The sequence below is a fragment of the Nanorana parkeri genome, unplaced genomic scaffold (assembly GCF_000935625.1).
Source record: "Nanorana parkeri isolate BGI_ZX_2015 unplaced genomic scaffold, ASM93562v1 scaffold304, whole genome shotgun sequence".
In the NCBI taxonomy this organism is placed as follows: Eukaryota; Metazoa; Chordata; class Amphibia; order Anura; family Dicroglossidae; genus Nanorana; species Nanorana parkeri.
This window is the reverse complement of record NW_017306572.1, coordinates 1,210,214-1,231,426: the sequence shown is the minus strand read 5'-3', so window position 1 is coordinate 1,231,426 and position 21,213 is coordinate 1,210,214. Positions and strand designations below refer to the sequence as shown.

The 21,213-nt window shown below is 40.4% G+C and overlaps 1 protein-coding gene across 1 annotated transcript in view; it reads right to left on the bottom strand.

Annotated features, from left to right (window-relative positions):
- GOLGA4 (golgin A4) overlaps positions 1-21,213 on the bottom strand; it is a 112,860-nt gene that overhangs the window by 55,307 nt on the left and 36,340 nt on the right. The window contains 7 exon segments of the mRNA XM_018557803.1: positions 5,978-6,125; positions 7,058-7,141; positions 10,799-10,986; positions 12,742-12,865; positions 15,164-15,262; positions 15,899-15,955; positions 20,921-20,968. Of these exon segments, the coding sequence (XP_018413305.1) occupies positions 5,978-6,125; positions 7,058-7,141; positions 10,799-10,986; positions 12,742-12,865; positions 15,164-15,262; positions 15,899-15,955; positions 20,921-20,968 (748 nt within the window).

Genomic DNA, 21,213 nt, shown 5'->3' with positions numbered 1-21,213 from the left:
TCTATTGGTGGAATCTAGACACCTTTGTAGTGTGTACACACCCAGCAGGTGTGTTGTGCAAAGCCCTGCAATGAATTGCAAGGTAATGTGGTGTAAATTAGCTCTATGTTATGTTGCTTGCGTTGATGAATGCAGGAATGTAAATGCATGAGCTAACCATTTTTGTCTAAACTGTGAAGCAGCATTATATATGCATCATGTGCATGATTTTTCCATATATGGCATTAGTGGAAATATGCTTTTAGAGACTTTTTGGTTGATAAATACGTTTTGCTGTGTAAAAATCACACGCACCTAGTGCGTGCGTGTGTTTAGGTTAGTAAATCACCCCCTATGAGTCAGTGTTTTGTTGGCTGTGTCTGTACCTGTCCCCACCAATGATAGCCAGAGTTGTGGTGGCTAAATATTTCTTTTTCATTCTTCCAAATATGCTATGACTGCTAGATGAATGAAAAGTCACACAAATGCTTTCTTGTTAACAGAAAGCATTACTATTTATTCTGGCATTACATATGAAATATGACATGTGGCCAGTTTAGGTGTTAAGAAATAAATGTTGAAAAGAGGTCATTTATTTTACACAGGACAGTTCTCACTATAAATACCATTTAAACAATGATGTTGACATTCCTTGAAAAACATCACTGCAAACCAAGACAACATGCACTGACCTACATGCAATGAAAAATTCAACTAAAGCATCATAGGTATGACATGATAAAACTGCTGCAGTGGACACTAGGTGCTGCCAAAACTGACAATACAGTAAAATCTACTTCCAAACTATACACAAACTCATATCACAAAAAGCTGCATTACTTGCTGCTCAGACAACTGGAACATCTGACAGACATTAACTGCAAATAAGATTTAGCATTGAATATTAGATTATTTTAAATAACTTATCACTGTATAATATCACAGTGTAATTTTAATGCTATGAACTGCAGTTCAAAAATGCAGCATCTGTGATCTCCTACATCCCACGACATCAATACCGATCAGGCATAACATTATGACCACCCACCTAACATTGAGTAGGTCCCTCCTTTGCCACCAAAACAGCTTTCCTATTGGATCGGACTACACGGGCCAGCCTTTGCTCGCCACGTGCATTAGTGAGCCTTGTCCGCCCATGGCCCTGTTGCTGTCTCACCTGTTCTCCTTCCTTGGACCACTTTTGGCAAGTCCTGACCACTGCAGACCGGGAACATCTCACAAGAGCTGCAGTTTTGGAGTTGCCCTGACCCAGTCATCTAGCCATCACAATTTGGCCCTTGTCAAAGTCGCTCAAGTCCATACGCTTGCCAATTTTTTCTGCTTCAGAGACAAAATATTCACTTGCTGCCTAATATATCCCACCCACTTCCAGGTGCCATTGTAATGGATAATCAAAATTTTTCACTTCACCTCTAAGTTGTCATAATGTTATGGCTGATCGGTGTATACTTGCCTTAATGTCTCCCAAGGCAGAGCTAAATTACTATATTTTCAAAAAAGTGTGTAATAGCGGTATTGACAAGTCTAACTTTTTATTTTTGCAATCACTGTTTACACAATTTGTATAGGAAAGTATATACAGAAGTCAGTAAGAACATGGCTATGATATAAAAAATATATAATTACTAGGGATGCTCCGATACCACTTTAAGACAGAGTACTAGTACCGATACTTTTTTTCCAAGTACTCGCCGATACCAATTACCGATACTTTTTCTTAAAGGGATGGGTCACATTTTTTCTAAAGCAATACAAAATCATGATTTTAGGTCAGTTTCTTAATATTATGAAGAACATGAAATGAATATTTATCATGCCATTGCTAACTAAGGCTTGTATCCCCATAGATGAGCACATGTCCAGACTCCAGACCAAAACACTGTATAGTGTGGCACAGCTATATCCAATTCTGCATACCTGGCTTTATATTATAAAAATATAAAAATTTTATAATATAAAGCCAGGTATGCAGAATTGGATATAGCTGTGCCACACTATACAGTGTTCAGGTCTGGAGTCTGGACATGTGCTCATCTATTTTTCCCACTCTGGGGATACAAGCCTTAGTTAGCAATGGCATGATCTAAATATTAATTTAATTTCATTATTCAATGTCTTTTTTTTAATATTATAAATGATATAATATATAGACTTCCAGGGACAAAGGTATTTTCCTTTTTTATTAAACATACACTTTAAGCCACGCCATAAATTTACCTAAACAACTTCTAAGTTCATTCCGTTCATTTTGCTAAAGTTTCATCACTTCAAGATTCAGGATTTAGAAGGACAGCCCTTGCAAAATCAAAACAATTGGTAGTATCAAGACATGACTACTACTAGCCTCTTTCTTTCTGTTCTATCTGAGATTATGTATGACAATATCACAAAATAAATAAAATGTTGCAGTGCATTAATATTTCTTTTTGGAGCAGTTAATGTTGTGGCCAGAAACACTATAATTCATAGTGAGCTGCATGATTTCATTTTAAACATATATGAAAATTACTCCGATTGTCTGAGTAGCAAAGTTTTTATTAAAATGTTTTCTGTAAATTATTACCAAATTAAATAAACATCCCTTACCCCAATCCTGTTCAAATAAGGCTTGGGAAAGGCACCATTAATTGGCATGCATGGATACACAAAATAGAACACATATTTGTGAGTTCTGTTTACAGGAATTTTAAATGAGTATTCTGATTTAAAACAGAGCTGCTCAACCATTCTATGTTTTGGAATTTTTGGGGACCACCAACTGTCAGTATGGTAATGTTCTGGAACTGAAAATAAGTTACTTTTAACTAGGGCTGTGCAAATTAACGATACATTTCTCGATTATTCGTTAATCTTTTTGATCGATTAATTTTTTTTTGAAACTCTGCACGAGCGCCAGCCAAGGCATTGGCCTATATACATACAGCACAGCAATGAAGTCATACAATGAACTAGGATCACACTAATCTAGCACGTTATTATTCTGAGTTGCCCCACGTGAGATTAATAACGTGCTGGATTAGTGTGATCCTAGTTAATTTTATTACTTCATTGCTGTGCTTTATGTGTATAGGCCAATGTAGTTGGATCTGTATGTGCATTATAATTAATCGAAATTAATCGATTCAAAAAAATTTCGATTAATCGAACACAAAAATGTTAAATCATTACCAGCCCTACTTTTAACAGAACCCGAGAGTGCGCATGTGATGTATGACAATATAAAGACTCCAAAGTTCAATAGCGTTTTCTCTTCAGGGGTGTAGACTCACAGGTTGCGCATGTCTGATTTAAATAATACTTAACAACAAACTAAACCGTAATAAGTGACTACTGTTATTACAAAAACTAATCATATAAAATGATCTTAGCAATTGGAGGGGAAAAAAAGAAAAGCTTTTTTTGTGAATACCACCAACAAAACTAAACATAGAGCATACACTTGCATGCAAATGTTATCTTGGAAAAAGATCTAATACATCAGATGTCAAGTTAAGTCTCTATTGACCTGTCTTTACACATGTACGCAAAAGAATCAAGTTATTTCACAAATAAATTGCTAAAAGAAAAAGGTAACCAGACAAAATCCCAATTTCTGTGTATTAGGCTTAAACTTACCTTTTGACAAGTTAGAGTTTTCCTTAACAGTACTAGCATCAGCATTTCCTTGATTGTGAGTGGCACAATTTGAGAGCAGGCAAAAGGCACAAATGGTTGCTCAAGCATAGGCAGCCAGTCAGTGCATCAGTCTGCTCAGAATTTCTGCTGCACGAGCGCCAGCCAAGGCATTGGCCTATATACATACAGCACAGCAATGAAGTCATACAATGAACTAGGATCACACTAATCTAGCACGTTATTATTCTGAGTTGCCCCACGTGAGATTAATAACGTGCTGGATTAGTGTGATCCTAGTTAATTTTATTACTTCATTGCTGTGCTTTATGTGTATAGGCCAATGTAGTTGGATCTGTATGTGCATTATAATTAATCGAAATTAATCGATTCAAAAAAATTTCGATTAATCGAACACAAAAATGTTAAATCATTACCAGCCCTACTTTTAACAGAACCCGAGAGTGCGCATGTGATGTATGACAATATAAAGACTCCAAAGTTCAATAGCGTTTTCTCTTCAGGGGTGTAGACTCACAGGTTGCGCATGTCTGATTTAAATAATACTTAACAACAAACTAAACCGTAATAAGTGACTACTGTTATTACAAAAACTAATCATATAAAATGATCTTAGCAATTGGAGGGGAAAAAAAGAAAAGCTTTTTTTGTGAATACCACCAACAAAACTAAACATAGAGCATACACTTGCATGCAAATGTTATCTTGGAAAAAGATCTAATACATCAGATGTCAAGTTAAGTCTCTATTGACCTGTCTTTACACATGTACGCAAAAGAATCAAGTTATTTCACAAATAAATTGCTAAAAGAAAAAGGTAACCAGACAAAATCCCAATTTCTGTGTATTAGGCTTAAACTTACCTTTTGACAAGTTAGAGTTTTCCTTAACAGTACTAGCATCAGCATTTCCTTGATTGTGAGTGGCACAATTTGAGAGCAGGCAAAAGGCACAAATGGTTGCTCAAGCATAGGCAGCCAGTCAGTGCATCAGTCTGCTCAGAATTTCTGCTTGAGCCCAGAAAACATAATTGTCAGTACTTTGGGGAAGCCTAAACCTGCTAAATTCCCCCAACCACCACCACCATATGGCAGAACTCATCAGTTGTAAACTAGATTGGAACACTGTCTGCCCTAACAAAGTGGTAAAGATCAAATAGGTTAATGAGATGACTAAAATCACTCACAAACTGTTTGAAGAAGCTTGCAGTCTGGCCAAAAGCCACCTTTAAATGAACAGCTAAAAGCTGAGGTATATTTTATTAATTGTTTAGGTATGCTGTGTGAATGGGACCACACACACACATATAGTGGAGTTTTGAAATTTGATGGCAAAAGTGGAAATACACTTCAATGCGGAACTGATCTGAGTGGCTCTAAAGCACTTTGATCACTTCTACATGGCAATCAAATCTACCTTTTCCTATGGACCCCCCACCCCCTGGCTGTTGGGCTCACCTGCGCCTCCTAGGACCTTTAAAACTTGATTATGATTGAGGAAATTGGGGAATTTCCTTGCCTTGATCTTTTCTGTAAAATGTGGACTCCAGAAATGCTTAACTCTAAGCGGACTATGGCTGGGTAAGCAGTAGATCAGTGACCCACAGTACCCAACCTGCTTGGGCTTGCTTGCAGAGGAGGCATCAAGGTTCTAACATACCTGTCACAGCATATGTACGATTACATAGGAGGCTTGTCAGCCCCGTTTTAATAGTAAAAGTATGAAAAAGTATTAAAAATTAGTTTAAAAAATATAAAATAAGAAAAAAGGACTCGCACACATGTATGCAAACCCAGAACTAATGTACACACATAAGCGTCCCATTTCTTCACCTTCATACCCAGCTTTTGTTTTTAAAAAAAAAAAACATGTAGATACTTTTTCCCCCCTTATGTCTTTGGTTCAGTCACCGATCATCTTCTTCCAATGGTGGATACCGCAGAGAACATAATTCCTGTAATTACATAAGTGCTGGTCTCTGATGCATCCCCTTGTAAGCCCAGGTCAATGGTGGGCGTGCCATTGAATCTCGTTTCACAGAAAGTAGGTTGAATGACATTGGGTGTCATTCAACCGGGAAGAGGAACAGAGCTGGCTCACAGAACAGTGAATCTGTAGGGGACATTTTATTTCTAGCTGGAGCTAGGTTTTGATTTAACAGAAACTGCGCTACATTAAAAAAAAAAAGCACCTGTGCCTCTATGAAAAATCTATGTCGAACTGCTCTTTGCATTTTTCAGCTTCCCATAAAGCTCAACAACTACACATAAATGAGAAGAAGCATGGCTCACCAAATACCAGTGCATGGACTATTTGAGGGTATAAATGAAAAATCAGTTTTTACCAGTTTTCTCCGATTTTTCTTTTGCTTCCTGTAGTAGTTCACATCTTGTGGTTAACTGTTTAACTCTTGTTCGTAGCTGAGAAACTTCCTCTTCCTTCATCATTAGAGTTTCATGCATCTGTCTTTTTGTCTCAGCAATGACCATTCCCTATAAATGACCGTAATATAATTAATATTTACCTTGGCATATTAACACACCAAAACAAAACCTTTAAGATCTGTGTACCCGTGTAGCACAGCTGACCGTAGCAGCTGTTTCAGCACGGATTTGCAAAACCACATGTGATTGCTTAGGGCATCCTAAACTGTGTATGTATGTATGTATGTATGTATGTATGTATGTATGTATGCATGCATGCATGTATGTATGTATCTGTTGTCTTGTACCAGTCTTGCCTTATATATATATTTTACACACACCTACATACAAACACAGACAAATGCAAACACTGTATACCAAATATATAGGCTATATATTTTTATCGGTCTGTTACAACTGAGATTTGTAAGGAATAGGTTCTATAACACTAAGGAGTAAGGTGCATTCATAATGCTCTATTTTCTGCAAGTATATACTGTATACAACTCACTGTATGCTAGGCTTCACAAAGGGGGATCCACCCCCAAACCCATTATCTTGGGTACCACAAAGGTCATTTTGATAATGCACCAGATCAGTGCACTCGCTTCTGCTTTTATTTAATTTTATGGTCTTTTTGGAGTATCCCTTATGCCATTTTATAGAAAGCGGCATTATCAGTGTTGGTGCTATCTGACTAATTAAAACTATTTTCCTGGGAATCCTTGTATGTATTAACGATCATGAAACTTTTAAAGGCTTTAGGAAACTAGCATGTTACAACAGTTTACCTGGTACAGGAAAGGTCATCTAAGGTTATGTGCATGTTTGCATTGTACTGGTAATGATAGGTTTCCTTTAAGCCTTGGTTTTTAATATTTTTTTCTTTATTCTTTTTAATAATACAAAGTTACACAGAGGTAATCTGTCCAAGTGCATCCAAGTTTCACGACCTTAGTAATGTTAAGTCCTGCAGACATCTTTCACAGATAAATGTTTACCTTATCTTGCTCCAGTTGCTCAACCAAATTCTTGGCATCCCTCAGCTGGGTAATCAGCTTGGTCTTTTCACTAGTGTGAAGTTCCTGGAATGTCATAAAACACAACAATTGACACTGTGAACAGTTTTTAATAATTTGGACAAAATTATGACGTATATTAATAAAAAGAACATTCTGTAAGGTTAGAACATTTTTAACATTTCTATCGGAATAAAGAATGATAACAAAGTTCAAATCTAAATTAACCCAAATGAAGCAGCAATCAGCAGATCTAATGTTGAATTATGCTAAAATATATGCGTAGCTTTGTGAAATATAAAATGGAATTGCATCATTAAAGATGTAAGAGCCCATTTAGACTTTTACATCGCAGTAATGATTTACTGTGTTGAAGGACCATTCATTCTCAATGGCACCCCATTACACTAAGGCAACGCAATGCACAGTAGTGTGTTGCAGTCCGTTGCACTACCAAAAAAGGGGTCACGTCTAATTAATGGCAAATTCGGGTGCATTGGCATCTTATCCATTTCAGTGGGATGCCCCAACACAACCACATCAAACTGCAACACGTGTTAGTATCTAAATGTGCCCTACATTACATTAAAAAAAATCAAGATATTATACTTTACACATGTACGCAAAAGTAGGGCTCTTCAAGTGTATCTCAAGACAAACCTATTTTGCGTTTTCATTTAGGATGCAGTGGGAGGATCCCCTTTCAGGTTTTTATTGCCAAGTCCACTTTGGAGAGATTCACCCTCTCCAATTGTCCTGGTGGCCATTAAGTAATTACTAATTTTATGGTGTCACAGCAACAGAAGATTAGGGGAAATCTTACTATGGGGACACCTGTTCAGGTTTATCTGTGTCACTTTTGTATCTCTGTAACAGGAAATGAAGGGAAAGTTCCCAAACAGAACATATAGAGCAAAAAAGTAAAACCAGGAGGATATTAACCATTTCCTACTGCATCTAAAGCAAACTAAAAAAAATTTCTAGAGATCTCAGGGTAGCAGTAGTAAAATCTATAAACATTCTTTTTTTTCCCCATTTGTCAAAAATGTGACAGTGTAGTAAATGGGTAGCCACTCTGAAGAATGAGGACCTGCAGCAGAAACAAAAGAAGAAGAGGTCAATATGGACCTGAAGCATCCACAGAAGGTGAGGCATGTGAAAGCCTTAAAGTTTATTTCCACTTTTGCAGCCAAACTGGGATAAGCCCTCTTTTAAATGTCTTATATATTCACATTGCAAAACGAAAAAAAATACATAAAAAAATGTCTGATGACATTTCTAAGTGTTTTATACTTGTCTGCATGCGTTTGCACGCGTCCATAGACTTACCTTGCGTCTCTGCTCGTCTCCCAAGCAAAACAAACGACAAACGCACTCAACAATTTGTCACCAGTTAGCAGAAGATTTCAAATTGGGTGCAGGTTTGTCAGGAGGAAGCCCAGCCTCCTTAAAAGCACAGAAACAGGCCCTAAACGGCCGCTGACGGAATTTGAGGATCTGTGTCAGAGGGCGGAGCCGCTCCGACACTCCTTGGCGTACTTGATGAAGGGTCTGCGTGATCCCCCTAACCAGACCTAACTGCATTCGACAGTGGGCCTCGGACTTAGCTCTGACTCTAACCCCAGCTCAGGTGGACACCATGTTATACTTTGCCCTTAAATCTTCAGTTTCCAACAAATACCAGGAAGCTGGGTATAAACTCTTAACCAGATGGTACAGGGTGCCTGCGACCCTGCATGTCATGTATCCTGCGGTGTCCCCAATGTGCTGGCGTTGCGAGTCCGAAGAGGGTTCCCTGCTTCATGTCTTCGGGGATTGCCCGAAGGTTCAGCCATTCTGGGCTGGAATTGTATCTGCGGTAACAGATATCACGGGCCATATACTGCCCTTCACGCCGTCTGTCTATCTTCTCCACCTGGCACCACTCTCCCGAAAAGCCTATAAACGCTCGCTGTTGATCCACCTGCTGAACGCGGCCAGAGCCTGCATACCAGTCTTATGGCGACAAACCCGCCCTCCTTCGGTGGGCATGTGGGTGCGGCGGGTGGAGGAGATTAGACTGATGGAGGATTTGACAGCTGGTTTACGGGAGTCACAGTCCAAATATGTGGCTACCTGGGGCGCTTGGGTAATGCTCAGGGGGTCGGCAGCCTTCGCAGCGATGTGTGGGGTGGACGCCGGAGATTGAGGTTCTGCCAGTCTGGGCCACCCATTATGGGGGGGGTGCGGTCACGCTGGAGGGTTGAGTCGACCGGTGGCCGCCGGGGCGCGGGACTTGGTATTATATTCTACTTTCCCTTCTCCCTAAGTTTTGTTCTGCTTTCGCTTTATGTTTCAGTGTTTGTCTCTGTTAGTCTTTTATGTGCTGTTTGGGGGTGATCGTGGGGGGCTTGGCCGCCCATAATGTGGGGCTGGGCCCGACCGCTCACCCTGACGTTAATGTTGGTTTTACGTTGATTCACCTGAAAATTGCCTTAAGGGCGGGGACAAATGTGATTACTGGACCTAATATTACCACATGTTACCATGTTCGTATTATGAGTCTCACTGTCCGTTGTTTTGTTATTTTGCGAGACCATGTGGCCTTCGCGTGAGCTTCCATGCATTGTACCCCACAGCATTGTACCCCCAAAAGCACAGAAACACACAAGGGATCCTGCACATCCCAATGGCAGCTGAGAAACCCCATGCGTCGCTGCACCAAATCGGTCAAGCAAAACAAACGACAAACACACTCAACAATTTGTCACCAGTAAATCTTCTGCCCCCATGTGCTCCAAGATGGAGACTCTCATAGTTTAGAGTTAGGACCGCACTATAAGAGGTGCCTTGGCGCGGCAGTGCGGCTTTCACATCCTCTGCAGAAGAAGTGTGTCCAAAACTCTGTTATTATCCTTAGTGGTGAGACAAGTTGTTTTACATGCTGGTTTGTGAGTGTGCCATGATGCCTTGTGAGTGTGCCAAGATGCTTTGCTGCCCGAGCAGTTTCGGATTCTCGGGCTGGAGTGCGCGGCGAAAACAGTGTAAGTTTAAACCGCTGTTAAAGCGTTTTTTTTTGTTTTTTTTTTACTTTTTGCCTATATCTACTGCTTGCTAGCAGTAGATATAGGCAAAAAAAAAAAGAGGGGTTAGAAACCCTTGGAGGGAAAAGGCTGCAGGGGGCTGTGGGAAGTTATGTTTACTCGAATTAACCCTGTCTGTACTGTACTGGAAGATTTTATTATCAGCTGTAAGCCAGATTCAAACACTATCTGTCTTACCAAAGTGTTTAAGACTTAGAAGCGTTGTATGTTAATGTAGAGCAACTCTATCCCTCTACTTTCATTTTCAAACTGCTCCGAGTAGCTTGAAATCAGCACAAAGAAACAGCTGAAAAGTAAGAAATCTATTTATGAAAATTATATTTAGGTATGCTGTGTGACTGGGAGCACCACCTGTATTTCAAAAGTTTTCAAACACATATTGGGGTTTTCTTAAATATGACTGCAAAAAGTGGAAATACACTTTACATGGTGACAGGGGAGGCAGTCTGAATGTACTTGTGGCTCAGAAAAAAGTGGGATAGAGAAAGAGTAAGAACTGGCACATAAGCAGTAGGCTGGTGTAATAACACCTGTGCAAGCAGGAGGTCAAAATGTTTCTGTTGTTACAGACTGTGCAAGGTTTGGTATGCTCCCCACATTTCTTATTTACCCATTAAGAGACTACAGAAAAGCTATGCACCTTAATTTTTTCAAGCTCCTGAAGTCTTTCATCTAGTTGGTTTTGAAGAGCTTCCTTTTCACTGCTGAGCTGAGTGGACCGTTCCTTATGTGATCTTATCATTTCTTTACATCGCTGAAGAAGGTTCTCTTGCCGTTTCACTCTTACTTGCAAACCTTCTATAGTTTTTGCAGCATCACCATTTCCATCTGCACATAAGAGGATTAACATTTTAAGTCAGTGGAGCAAAAGGTACATTTTCACTACCACCAGTCAAATTTCAGTCTGTTTTTTTGTAAATTAAATTTCAATAAAGTTAATGGATGCAAATTTAAACACTTTTACAGAATATGCTGCAGCAGTCTTAAGGAATAAAATGCCATGTTACAAAGAAAAATGGGCTGCACAGCAAAATTTCAACCCTAGTAAAGTTATGTAAACCGTGTCTCTACAATCTTGTATAAGCTTTAACATCTTAATGCAATTCCAAAAATATTTTTGAATAGTTTTAAACCTGCAGTTTTTATTTAAAAAAAACCTGGCAATCCAGCCAGAACAATGTCCGTGTAATCTGAAACCGGAACAAAGGTTACCTGTGATAAAGTTAAAGTTAGATTAAGGCACCCGATCCCTTGCAAATAAGACACAAATAGCAAAACCCCTTGTTGTAGAGCAGTCAATGTTGGAAGGGTATGTCGCAATACCCACATAAAACTTAAGGAATATTAATTGCGAGTATAGGTTGGTAAGAAGGCTAATCAAGAGGCAGCTTCAGGGATGAGAAATCCTATCCTAGAGGGAGGCCCAGGACTTGAAATTCTGTGTGCTAGGCAGGTGGTTATTTTGTACATTTAGCTCTGCTGTGGGCAAGCAGCCAGCAACTCTCAGTGTTCAAGAAAACGAAGAACGGGTCAGAGAGTAGAGGTACCAACAGTAAAACAAAATTAAAGTGTGCGTGACTTAACATAGCGACCTACTATACTTATTGAACGTAGCTGGATTCTAGATGGCAGGAAACGGAGGATAAGCAGTCATTTGCATGGATGTCGGCAACTCTAATACCTGAGGTAATAGCTGATGAAGCTGCAAATAATGTCCTGGGTGGCTCTGGATCTCTCCAATGTAGATCCTAATGATCTATGCATGCTTTCCAACTCGATCATCAAATCCTGTGGGCATTCAAGGGAATTGTGAAGTATAGACTGCAGAGCCATCCAGATCTGGTTCTGTTTCAAACTTTCGGGCACCCCGTGAATTTTTAGTTTCACCTGTGGCCCTGAATGTCCTGGTTCTTCAAGATGCCTCTGCATTTCCAACTGGCAATGGCTGTGTGAGGTACTTTGTGGATTTGCTAGTTTCACCGTACTCCCTTTCTATCCACATTCTGTAGCCTTGTGACAAAGTTGTAGAGATCTTCCATAGATCCAACACAACAACGGCAATGGTGTGTATGAGATCAGTAGCCATTATTATAGGTTTGCCACCATGCAGGGTATTTGTTTGATATATGAGAGGATGTCTCAGTGTCTCCCAATTCCAAGTCACTGACCTGTTGACAGTCCAGGAAGATGGCAGGCTGGATTTGGATCATGTCCATAGGATCCTGGAGATGTTTCTGCCAGTCTGTGTGAGTGTAGGCCTGTTTTGTGGCGTTACAAAACAAATTTTTGCAATGCTTAAGATGAAGAAAGCTGTTAAATCTTAATATTTTTATCTGTGGCTCATGAGCTCAATTAATGTTCGGCCCTTCCTCGCACTCACCAAGTGACAGCATCTCTGATAATGTTTTTTTGCTGCTCAAGCAATGGTATTTAGTCCGGTCCCAGTGATGCCCACAAACCCCTCCCCCTATTTCTTGCACAGACATCACAAGGACAGAAAATTAGGAAAAAAAGACCCCAATAGGGAAACAAAGCCTAACTGTTTCCTGCTTTATCAAAGTAAAAACGTTATGGGATTTATACCAGCTGCGGCACTGTTGTCTGCCTCCCCTTCTTGGACAGGATCCTGGTTTTCAGGTTCTGACTGAATAGCTGTTGCCTCTGTATCCCCTTGTACGTTTCCAAGCCGCTGCTTCAGTAAGGTAACCTAAACAAGGAAAAACAACCTTGTGGTTAAAAAAATAAATGAAAAAAGTAAAAAGGGGAAATGCAAACATTAGCCATACACATTGTAAAAGGAGGTATAGACCTTCATACTATGTTGTTCTTCCTCAAACTTCTTAACCCACTTAGTGTTTTGTTATACCCCTGGGAAAAGATGGGAATTTATTGTCAACACACATGTTAAAATTTGCCTGACAATTCTTAAAAACCCAAAACAATATATGTTTTCTGATAGCAGAGAACCTGTAGAACAGAAATATGGTTGCAAAAATGTATGGTAATTATTTGCACAACTGTTTTTTTAACCACTTGCCGTCCGCCCGTTGCAAAAAAACGGACGGACGCCAAAGTCACATTGACGGGTTGCCGTAACTAGACGGCATTTTTTTTCTGCGCGTGCACGGGCAGAAAAAGCCCGTCCGATGTAAAGAGCCGTTACCGGCTTTTTCACATATACACGATCGGCGGCTCTATAGCCTGCCGATCCTGTGTATGTGCTGGCTGCATGACGCCCCCACCACCCCTCGAGTGCTGCCGCCCCCCCTCCTAAACCCCTCACCTTCAATCCAGGGATCCGCTACCCCATCTGCGGCCCGGGACCGGCTTGGAGGGTGTCAGGAGGTAAGATGGGAGGGAGGTCAGCATCTTCCTCCTTGCTGATCTCCCTCCGTGCTGTGAATGCAGAAATGATGTGTATTACATCACTTCTGCATTCACATGCCAGTCATCTGGCTGGTATAGCCAGAGAGAAGAAGCTGATGAGGTAGATCTGTGCTTCTGTCCTTTTGGGGTCCCCAGGTGACATTAGGGGTCTTAGAAACCCCTAATGTCTCCATAAAGAGGACCCGTCAGTGTGCCTTTGCTATTATATAGGGGGACTGGTTTTTTTACACTTAATGTAATAGCAATCACATTAAGTGTAAAAAAAAACATAAAAAGAGGTAAAAAAAATAAGTCACATATAAAAAAATAGGATTTTGGTACTCACCGTAAAATCCTTTTCTCTCCGTTCATTGAAGGACACAGGGAACAGATCGGAGATCTTGTACTGTAGGGTAATATCGCCACCTGCAGGAGAAGGACGCTAGGCACAAAACTAAAGACCAATCACAGCCTAGGGGCGGCCCCTGCCGGTGGCCAAAACCCCCCACCTGCTGACAAGTCTCCAGTTTAGTAACAAGCAGTAAAGGATTTTTTAAAAACCCCAAAATGTTTAAGTCCCTCACGCACATATACACGTAAATACGCATCTGGTGTGCCAGCACGCAAAAACAACAATTGCGCTACACATGTTACATATCGCCGCAAACGTTGGAGTGTGAGCAATAATTTTAAGGCCATCAATCACTGATAACACTAAACTGATGAGCGGCAAAAGCTTTTAAAGCATCACCTATGGCCAATTTTGGGTATTGTAGTTTTTTTAAGTTTCGCGCATGCGCAATTTTAAGGCTTGACATGTTTGGTGTCTTTTTACCAGACCGTCTTTTATATTTTACCAAAAAAATGGGTAATAATAAATGTTTTATAATTTAATATAGGGGAAACAGTTTTTTTTTTTTTAATTCAGTAATTTTTCCTTAATACAGTAAAAAAATAAAATCCCCAGTGGTGATACCAACAAAAGAAAGCTCTATCTGTCCCTAAAAAATTGTAATAAATTAATTTCAGTACAGCGTTGCATGACGGAATAAATGTCAAAGTACTGCAGCGCTAAATACTGAAAAATGGCCTGGTCAGGAAGGGGCTTTAACACCGCGAACTTCAAGTGGTTAAACATACATTTTCAGTAAACAAACAAAAATTCCAAAGACGAGACTGTTTTTGCATTCCCAGCCAGAGTAAAGCTCGGGGGTTAAGGACAAGGAGGTTACAGGTCAACTCAATCCAATAAATATTTTTATATGGGCCTTTGGTGGACACCTGTAGATCGAGCCACCTGATGGCTTTTATACAACTCAGAGACAATATTATACAACTCAGAGACAATATTAATGATATTGCTGTGCAGATCCTGGCCCCTCCAATCATAATTAAGGTATTACTGTTTCACAGCAAGGCTTCCCATTTACCTATCTGGCATTATGAATAATACTTAGCGGGAGTGGGACACCCTCACTGAGCATGACTGTAGTATTTGGATAAAACGTGGGAATACGTAAGGACAGTTTACTACTGCATTGATACAAGAAACCAGCATCTGATTCCACTTGCGGCCACCTCATAAAAATGAATCAGTTTAGTTGGTAATGACATTTAGTTTGTTGGGTGATGTTCTTACCTGAGTCTGTAATACACTGATAAGCTGGTCTTTCTCCTCCAAAGATGCATCAAACTCTTCCTGCAAATGTTTCTTGGCCGATTGGTCCATTTGGAGCTCCTGACAAAAAAAATAGGGTATATGTACTAATACAATATATTGTTAATTGTTTTATATCAATTTATTGCTCTGTACCCTATACATTATTTTAAAACATTTAGATAGACCTCATGCTGAATCTATATGCTACTTCACAGTAACAAGAAAAGTTAACAATATGCAGATTTGAAATGGTAAAGCATATAATCTAATGCCCAAAAAAAGGGGTTATTATATTGATAAAAACGATGTACAATGTAAGCAACTCTCTTCTGCAAAGTCCTATGACCATACCATACCATTAATTCACTCTCTATTGATACTGTTATCAGCAATCAAAATCTAATAGGCACCCGACACCACAGGGTGTGTTGGATCCTCTGTTCTGCTGGCCCCTCTCCACTGCTCCAGAAAGTCAAGTTTCGCATAGGAGCTTCAGGTGCCACCAGTTTTACATAAATTATGACACCAGTCTTACGTATATTATGATACCGGTTTGCCAGTAAGGACTGTGAAAATGCTGTCACAACAAATAAATAAATCATCATCTGTGAACCTGTTAACAAACTATAACTGCTTGAGCTATGAGAGAGGTACAGCTGATCTTCTGTTGACTTGACTAGATATAGATAGATAAATCAGTAGTTTGGTGCTTACCTCTCGCAGCTCTCCAATTCTCCTTAATGCTTTATCCTGGCTCTGGCTTAAAATAGACTTCAAAAAGAAAATATTGTTCACATTAGTTTGTATATTAGAAACACAATCACATCTCTGGAAGCACATCAATGAAACATATTTAAAGTGACATTAAAGTAAAAAATATTTTTCCCTCCCCCCAATGTTAATTAAAGCTCACATTAAATTATGTCTCTTAATCCGATCTTCCTCTTCTTTCCTGATGTTTTCAGCTGTCCCGCCAGTGATGCTGCAGGTCTCCGATCCAGTGCTGACTCCTGTCCTTGCTGGCACTTCCTGTCCCACGGTGTCTGCATGCAGCTGCACGCAGTCCATATACTAACCTTTTGTCTCTCCTCGTCTCCCGGCCGAAAATCTGAACTGCGCATGTGTCCGCCCCAAGATGCTTTGCGGCCGCCCAAGAATTTTGAGATTTTCGGACGGGAGCGCGCGGCAAAGACAGGGGTAAGTTTAAACCGTTTTGTGTTTTTTTTTTATGTTTTGTATATATATCAACTGCTTGCTAGCAGTAGATATATGCAAAACACCGGAGGGTTTAACCACCTGCTGTCCGGCCGTTGTAATTCAAACGGCCTCACAGCGGCTTATTGAATGCTGGTGGGCGTTTTTAAACGTCCCATCCCGCCTTGCTCGGCACGAGCGGGAAATCAGCCTGGAATGTAAACAGCCAGTCGATCCCAAGCTCCGCTGTGCCGGTGTGAGACCGGGACCATCACAGCAGCTCTGCGGCCAAAGATCAAACGGAGATCAGTACAAGATTTCCGTTTGATCTCCTCCTCCTCTTCGGAATGCAGGAAGTATCACTTCCGCATTCCTCTGTCACTCTCTGGAACAGAAACCGGAGAGAAGCTGGTGAAGCAGGTATTTGCTTAATCAGCTTCTCTAGGGGTCCCGTAGGTGACTTTAGGGGTCTTAAAGACCCCTGATGTCTCCATAAAGAGGACCCGTCACTGAAAATTGGCTATCACAAAGGGGGCTTGTTAGTCACCTATGTGATAAGTGGGGGAAAAAAAAGGTTTAAAAGAATAAGTTAAAAAAATATTTAAAAAGTCACATATAAAAAGGTAATTAAAAAAATGTAAACTTTTTTTAAGTCCCCGCCCCCCACATACACATGCAAACATGTGTCGAGTGCGCCTACGTGCGGAAACGACAATTGCACTCATTACGCCGCACGTTACATATCGCCGCGAATGTGGCAGTGAGAGCAATAATTCTAGGGCCATCAATCACTGATGACACTAAACGTATGAGCGGTAAAAGCTTTTAAAGCGTCACCTATGGCCAATTTTGGGTATGGTAGTTTTTGCGAGTTTGCGGGCGCACGCAATTTTAAAGCTTGACATGTTTGGTGTCTATTTACCCGACGTGACCCCGTCTTCTATATTTTGCCAAAAATTTGGGTAATAATAATTCTTTTATAACATAACGTAGGGAAAACAGGTTTTTTTTCCTCGAAATTTTCGGTACTTTTTTCATTATATAGAAAAAATTAAAACCGCAGTGGTGAATAAATACCACCAACAGGACAGGAAGGGGGTGTAAACACCCCGGTCAGCAAGTGGTTAATAACCCTTTAAGTTATGGCAATATTTATGTCAAATCACTATCATTATACTTAATATCTTTGAAAGCTTTTTTTACTGCCAAGGTTAAATAACACAAGTTGTAAGACCTAAAAAAACTAAAGATATTCATAAAGCATACATTAGGGGGCTCATGGATTAAATGTGCTAAACTCGCTCAGGTTGCTGACCTACAAGAAATCCACGACTTGGAAATGGCTCATAAAAACGCACCCTGGCCTCCTCCATTATGGAGAAGCTTGTGGCATTACGGCTTCGTTTGAAATCTCTCTGTTTGTTAAAGGCAAAGTGGACACTTGCTCGGTGTAGACGTACCTTTTATGAGTTTGGGCACAAATGTGGGAAACATTAGCTAAAGCTTTACGAGCTCAACGGGAATGGTCCTTTATTCCGGAAGTTCAGACTTATGGGCACTCTAGAGCGACATTGCTGAAGCCTTCCGACTATACATCTTTACACAATCTTAGATCCAATTCTGGAGAATATGGCACACCTTCCTTTACTGACAGTGAACACGTACCTGTTGGACTCTGGTATGCGCCTGTCAGAGGATAACATCTCCTCTTTAGAACATCGTCTCACCTTAGACTAACTCACACAGGCAACTGCTCAAACTAATACAGAGAAGGCACCCGGACCTGACGGGTTTACCTTAAGCCATTACAAACGTTATCAGGACCTTCTCTCCCCTTATTTTCTCAGAGCATTCAACAGCATCGGTACAGGAGGCTCTTTCCCTCCAGATGCTCTCAGAGCTCATATCACAGTGATCCCTGAGGAGGGTAGAGATCCACTTTGCTGCTCTAGCTACAGGCCTATTTTCCTTCTAAATGTGGACCTGAAACTCTTTACCAAAATCCTTGCATTAAGACATGCATCCATGATTACGTCAGTGGTCCACCCGGACCAAAACTGCTTTTGTACCCTCTAGGGAAGCCAGCTAGAGCCCTGGCCGTGATATATGCTTCTAAGTCTAGATCTCTCCCCTTCATGCACCTGACCACCGATGCAGAGAAGGCTTTTGACAGAGTACATTGGAAATACATGGACTCTGTTTTACAATATTTGGGCCTGGGTAAATGGATGCTGGCTTGGATTAGAGGGATTTATTCTCATCCTACTGCTCAGGTTAAAATCAACGTGCTCTATCTCATCCTTTGGACATTACCAATGGTACGAGGCAGGGATGTCCTCAATCCCCCCTGCTATTTATTGTTACTTTGCCACATTTTCTTTGTAAAGTTAGATCCCATCCGGATATCACGGGCCTCCCAGTTGGTACAGCTGCCCCCCAGAAAGTGGCTGCCTACGCAGACGATTTACTTTTCTATCTAAGCCAATCGTTTCCCTGCCTAATTTAATGGAGAAATACCGACTTGCAAAAATATCCAAATTTCCTCATCAATTATTCCAAATATGAGGCACTCAATATCTCTATTCCGGACCCATTAGGCACACAGCCTTTGAACCTCCTTCTCTTTTAGATGGTCCACCTCAGCGATCAAATACCTGGGTGCTCCATAATACCCAGTAACCTTTTACCCTTAATTTTCCGCCACTACTTCTCAAATTGAAACAAGACTTACTCCGTTGGTCTTCTGGCAGGTTCTCCTGGTTTGGGAGGTGTAATATTATTAAAATGAACGTTATGCCCCAGATTCTATACCTATTCCAGATGCTACCAATAAAAATTCCGGCCTGGTTTCTGAAATCACTAAATGGGTTGTTCTGTGGGCATACAAACCTCCTTGGTTAAAGTTCTCTCTCATACGCCTCTCTAAACTCCATGGTGGAATTGGAGTGCCTGACGCGTCGCTTTAATATGCAGCCTGCCACCTTTCACATCACGGATAATAGATTCACACATTGTATTTGAGAAGGTGTGTACACTCTAAGTAGTAACACAGTAATAGATCCATTCCTTTAAACACTAATTGAACTATTAGCGCTATACATTTCGTAAAACATTCAGTTAGACCTAGTTGTCTAGAGTGCAGCAGCTTCTAATTTACATTTTAGAACACCTATTAGGTGCAGATTTAAACTAAAACACAATTAACCTGCCACCTCGCTTGAATTATAGATTGGTGCAGTAATAGAAAAAGGACAAGGACATAGTGCATAACGTCCAATAAATTGCCATTTATTAAATAAAAATGCGTACTAACAATGGAACAAAAAATTACATGCATAAGATATTGCTGGATCAAACCTACGTACGTTACGTCAAAACACGTGACCCCTGACGGAGTCACGTGTTTTGACGTAACGTACGTAGGGCAGAGCTTTTGATGTTACTGCACTGAGCTGAGCCAGTCGAACGGGGGTTTCATCGTCTTGCTGCCACTTGCCTTGCTGGTTTGATTCAGCAATATCTTATGCCTGTACTTTTTGTACCATTGAGTACGCATTTTTATTTAATAAATTGTATTTTATTGGAATTTATGGACTGCGTCCTAGTCCTTTTTCTCTTTCCTCCTGTATTTAAGCTGGTACTTGTGATCTGAGGAGACCTTAATCGCCTTTACTGTGCGCAGCAGCTGGGACGGATCCCGACAATACTTTTGAGAGATGCCCAGCTGGCTGATTGACAGCGGGCTCTGCCTATCATACCTATGTCCGCCCCCTCCCCCGTCCGTCCCTCCAGTCAACACTGGAGGATCGGAGAGGGGAAGGGGAAATCCCTGCGGGGAGCCGTGACTGACTGTCACCCATCTCTGCAGGGAGATCGGGAAGTGAGCGAGCGATCAATAGAGTCAACGTATGACAGTTTCAATGTCACACGCCGGCTCTAACTATGGGGATGAGGGTAATTCACTCACACCATAGTTCTCCTTTAAGGAGGACTTGAGGCAGAGGTGTTTGGTGTAAAATATGCACACTCTAGTAGCATCAAAATGAGTCAGAAAATGCACACCAGAGCGCTCAGCAGACTCCCAATGATATTCTCCACCAACAATCAATGCAGGCTGCCGTCATCAAAAGGCCACCGGGAAGTACTACTCACAAAACATGCAAAACAAGCAGACAGGGGCTTGTCCAGAGCTCTGAGGAAGGGGGTAAATTCTTCGAAACGCATGAGCTAGCAAGGCAGCTTTGTGTGGCATCTGCCTTGTACCATTCATCCAGTGATTACCATGCGAGTAGTATTTTATGTCAGCTTGTATGTTCATTGATTAAACTGTATTGCACGAGGACAAGGAGCTGTTGTTTGTTTTGCAAGCATCAAAATGAGTTATATAACATATCAGCCTTGTGTATACTCTCCACTAAAAATTAATGAATGAGTGCATTTTCACTTTTAGTAAAGAAATATGAAACTGCTGCAATTTACAGCCAGTAGGGTAGCAATAACATAACCTTAGCAAAAGACAAGTATAAATACAAAATGCCCCACCTGAAGTTTATCTTTGTCCCTCTGAACTGTTCTATATGCTGTAACCAACTGCAATGAAAACAAAAAACTAAATTAAAATCAAATACAAAATAACAATTTTAAGGTCTATTAAAAATACACTGATAATATGATTACGGACATATAAATATTTGTGTACATATATTGAGTCATAGATTCTTTTTTTTATTATTATTATAATATTATAGGTATTATCATTAGTAGCAGTATTACTATGTAAATGTAGAAATATTTGAAGTCCTACACTCATATCTTTGCATTAAAATTGTTTAATT